The sequence below is a fragment of the Montipora foliosa genome, chromosome 7 (genome assembly GCF_036669935.1).
Source record: "Montipora foliosa isolate CH-2021 chromosome 7, ASM3666993v2, whole genome shotgun sequence".
NCBI lineage: Eukaryota > Metazoa > Cnidaria > Anthozoa > Scleractinia > Acroporidae > Montipora > Montipora foliosa.
Window position 1 is genome coordinate 22,108,946 of NC_090875.1, and position 5,000 is coordinate 22,113,945.

The 5,000-nt window shown below is 40.1% G+C and overlaps 1 protein-coding gene across 1 annotated transcript in view; it reads right to left on the bottom strand.

Moving 5' to 3' along the window:
- The window catches only part of LOC138011347 (protein rolling stone-like), a 6,944-nt gene extending 2,579 nt beyond the window's left edge, over positions 1 to 4,365 (bottom strand). Inside the window, exon 1 of the mRNA XM_068858316.1 lies at positions 4,207 to 4,365. Within this exon, the coding sequence (XP_068714417.1) occupies positions 4,207 to 4,278 (72 nt within the window). The 5' untranslated portion in view covers positions 4,279 to 4,365. The remainder of the gene's footprint in view (positions 1 to 4,206) is intronic.
- Between the last annotated feature and the right edge of the window lie 635 nt (positions 4,366 to 5,000).

Here is a 5,000-nt window from a genome sequence, read left to right on the forward strand (position 1 = left end):
AAGGGCGAATCACACAAGGCGACAAGTCGCAGCGACAGGTCTCTGCGAGAAAGCGCTCAGTGTGTACTACTTATAAAACAAGTCGCTGCAACACGACGCTTGTTCGGTGCACACGCAGTGATCTCGTATGAGGGGGAATGTGAACTAGTTTTCTTATTCAATATGGCGGACCCCATGACGCTCTCTCATTGGTTCATTTATATTTTGTCGCAGCGACTTGTTGCCGGAAGTGTACACTCGGTGCGACAACGCTGCTTTTGCTAATTTCGTCGCTTTGATCAGTCGCACGAGTTCAAAATGGTTTGAATCCGTACAACTGATCGCAGCGACAAAATTCTGCCTCAGCGACAATTGTTTTCACAAAATTAACAACGTCACACGAAGGAATTGTTGCGGCGACTTGTCCCCGCGACGTGCCGCAGCGAGTTATCGCCTAGTGTGTCCTCGCCTTAATAACATGCCATTAATTGTATAACCTATTTGCTAGAACGTGATGTCTGGCCGCCACCGGATGACGCAAAGAAAAGGTCTCTTACCAGCTTCTTTTGCTTTCCACCCAGCATTCGTACATTTTCGCCATTGTTATTTATGTGTATAGAGGTTCGCTGATTCATTAGCTTTTCCTGTTTACTTTAATGGCCAATCACATGCGCGTGTAGTTTTCACAAGTCGCTATCGAATATTAAACGCTGTAAGGCCGCCCCCCCCCCCCCCCCCCCCTCCACTTTTCTCTGTTTACCTTCGTAGTTTACCCACTCGTATTTTTCAAAAACAGATATGAGGAAGGTAATGACTTAGTAAAACACTTTTAATCTGAATTGTTGGCTTTCAACTTCAACTACAGAGTAAACGTGACACTCTTCTACAGGTGAGGCTTTCTATATCCGCTTGGGAGGAAAATTTACGCGTCAACACTAACTCTCCATTTTTTTCTGCCCCCTGCCACTCGTATCTTTAACCTAATTTCTGCAGCTTGAAACTGTTTTTTTTTTAGATTGCTTGTGGTTGTGTTGTTTGTTTGTTTGTTATTTCTCCGACCAACCGAGGAACAATTCGGAAACGCCTTCGACGGTAAGCGGAGAAGAAAAGGGACAAGGCCAAATTTTCCAGGTTATTCTCTAATAATAATAATAATAATAATAATAATAATAACTTTATTACTTTCCAAATTCTGGCTTTTCAAAGTAATTACATATTCAATAAAATATCTAAAACTATAGAACAATGAGAAATGATTAAATATTTGAAATTCTCAAAGTAATTACAATATTCAATAAAATATTTAAAACTATAAAACAGTAAGAAATGATTAGAATCATATTTATATAACAAATTTGACAAGAAATTTGATATATGTTAAAACAAGAGAAAATGAGGGGACAGAGAAGGAGGCTCCCGGTCCAGCCCTTGGGATATGTCATGTCCACGAAAGCCATTTTCAGACGAGCGGAAGTCTTCCGAGACGTCCGCATGCAGGCCAACCTCGGTCCGATGTTTGAAAGAAAATATATATTCATCAGCCTTCCACGTGCGCCATCATTTTCTCTTTTCACTAAGAACCTGAGAGCGAAGCAAGACTGCATGCGGACGTCTCGGAAGACAGACTTCCCCTAGAACAAAGACTTCCGCCCGTCCAAAAACAACCCTCGCGGACACAACACATCCCGGCCAACGCCTTGAGCGTCCCTCTCTGTTCCCTCATTTTCTCTTGGTTAAAATCATCTCTCTCCATACTAAGTTGTACGTTTTAAAAGTCATGTGTAAGTTCTTTTCCCCTTCGTATCGTAAAAAACTTTGTTAGGTGGCCACGGTAAGGCGCGTCGCACTGTAAATTCTGCCGGCGTACAACTTTACTTAATAGCGGGGGAAGCTCTAGTGTCAACTATTACCTGCGGTACTAGTTTAATGAAGTGAAAATGAGATACATGGTGGCATTCGAGTGCGGAAGAGAGATAGGCAAAACTAGTTTAACTCGTGTTCGCTCGGCATCGGACTCGATCGCTGAATATTTTTCACGAGAGGAAAAAGCGAGACAACAATTAATATGTGAGCCAGCAAAGGAAAGATATCTGTTTACTATCATTTTTTTGTTATTCAAATGTCAACCATTCGAACAAAAGAATCATTTGTTCAAAGCAGTCACTTATGACGTCAGTGACATGTTGGCAATATGCAAGCCGACTTAGATGATGAGATTCAAGGCCAGATTGATGACTTTTTGCAAACGGCAAGAGCTAGACTATTGAAGGTTTTTATTTTGTATTTAGCCGGGATAAGAACGGAGACTGTTATTGTTATCATCATTATAAATATCGTTATTTTGAAAAGAACCAGGGTCTCAAATCCACCCCAAATCCACAACCAGTTGCCCGATGATATCGATCGAGAATATGTTAGCTACGACATCTTCGTGAACGAGCTAACGACTCTAAACTCTTCAGGGGCACCCAACGTCAATTTTCGGAAAATATCTGTTCGGAAGATGATTTGAGATCTAGAATTTTCGGAACATTTGTTTTAAAATTTCTTGCTTGCCTGCCTGTCCTAGGATTTTCGAACATCTAAAAAATAGTATAATTGCCCATTTTTAACGGATTTTTACCCTAAAAAGGTCACCTAGAATTTTCGGAAGCCTTTTTTCTGGCTGAAATTTTCGAAAAGGTAAGTTTTAATCCCTATAATTTTCGGATCACTAGACTTTCAGCTAGGAAATCCGAACAGATAAAAAAATTTTAGGGGATAAAAATATGCCTATATCTACCGTTTATATAACTAAAATACGTTTAACAATGCTATGTTTAAGTGCTTTTGAACTATATTCTCGTTGGGTGCCCCTGACTCTTGCTGTGTTCGCTTCCTTAAAGGAATCACAGGAAAATAAGGGAATCATCTCCGATGCAATTTCAACACACAGCGAGATTAACGTATCATAAATTATTCGGAAAAAACAAACCCTTAGGCTACTTTGGGTGTTCAAAGTGAAGATCATTTCGCAACGAAGGGCTACTTATATTAAGCGCTCGAATGATCAACGTTTTTTCCCAAACTTGTTTTCAGCTGTATCAATTCTGTACTTTACTGACAAGTTCCTTGCCACAGAAGTAGCACGACAAAAACTACATGTTACTGCCAAAATTACTTCATGGTTTTCGCGCTTTTGTCCGCGGATACATTCGCTTTCGTGTGATTTATGTGCCAAGGAGATCTATGGTCCTCTCCATAAATATGTTAGCCTTTTGTCGCGATCGCATTCAGGAGAATCAATAGTTCGAGTCAAATTGTTACCATGCTGTGATCACTGAAGAGAGGAAGTTTCAACAATCCCTAACACGGCCATAGAAGAACACTGTAACACTTGTTAACCTTATAATTTGCAAATGACGAGCGGAATAATTATTCTTGTGTGTGCACCTAAGCATCATCTATGAGTGTCGTACGCAAACATGACATCGTGATGCGCTGTTTTTTTTTTCTAATGAAGGGACAGAAGGGTCTCACATACATATCTCACCGAAGGTTATCGTTGGGTACCCCTGACACCCGGCCCTGACATTTGGCTTTATCAGTACGAAGAAAACACACCCAACCTAAGGTTCAGCTCCTTCATTTTTTCACAGAACAATCAAAGACACAGAGACTTCTGTGTTGTCCATATTTCTTGTGCTCCTCCTCCACGCTACTTAGCTTGTATTTTATAGTAAGTTGAGTGCATAACAACTTGAAACTGTTGAATCTGTTACGACGAACGTGCGAAAATATGCTCGTCCATACGGTCTAGATTCATTTGCCGTGGCCTCTTTTAAAACCACTTTTGTATATGTTATCGTTTCATTTCCTTTCCATCGGAGTAATTTACTTCAAAGATTTTTTCGAAGTTTGCGATAGCGTATCACTTTTGGTATTCTGGTTTTCGAAATCGCTCTGTTTATATCGCTTCGCTAGTGCACATCGCTACTAACATCTCAACGCCTCGCTTGGAATAAACTTCGCCTGCACCATCTTCCGTTGTGAAATTTATTAGGGCAAAGCTAAGCGTTTCAACTTCTGTCGTTTCGAGATTAACCGATCTTCCTGTGAATAAGGTTCTGCACTCACCTACAATTCCTAAATAGTAGGAGGGTTAACGGACTTCTACGCAGGTCGTAAATATCTTTCGCGGCTACTTGTAAATATAAATAATAAACCAGTTCTTAAACATCAACTTACCCGAGAATCTGTGAAGTCTCGCCGATTAGGATGCCAAAGTTTAAAATGCCGCAGACGAAATTCCTCGCGCATTATGATTTACGAAAGAGTTTTCGTGAGAAATGAACGGCGAGTGATTGAAGTAAATAACCCACTAACATGTAAATATATACCAATCGTACGTGACTCGAGCCTTTGCGCAATACTGAGAAGGAACGTCATTGGCGATCGGGTATGGTTTCGGGTGAACGCATTTCCGGCGCCGGAGAAACGAGATTTTAGGATTTTTGTAGTTTTAAACTCCAAAAAAATCATAATAGAACCATGATTTTTAATCATTCTTGCTATTTTAGAAAAGGATTATTTACTCAAATTCTTTAATGAGTTCTAATGACGCCCACTGGGACATGAATGTTTGTGATTGGTCTAAAACATTGAGTACGAGCATATTTTATTTGACCAAAGTGAATGAATGGTAACACTGTTTCTTAGTACATATTGGATATTGTTCGCTTAGAGTAAATGCAGATGTTCATGCTTATTTGAGGAGCAGCATTTGGGGAGGCACTTTATGACGTTAAGGGGGGGGGGGGGGGTGGGGGTAACATGTTTTTCAATTACTTTTTGAAGTCAATTTGTAAATAGCATGTTGCCGTACGTCAGCAAACTCGTATGTGTGTTAATGAGAAGAAATGTAAACAATGTCGTCAGCAAAGATTCTTTTTCGCTACTTTCATATAACCCGCGATTCATTTTTTGTTTTCCGCAAAAAAATTGCAATAACTTGGACATTTCATGACGTTCATTGAAATCCG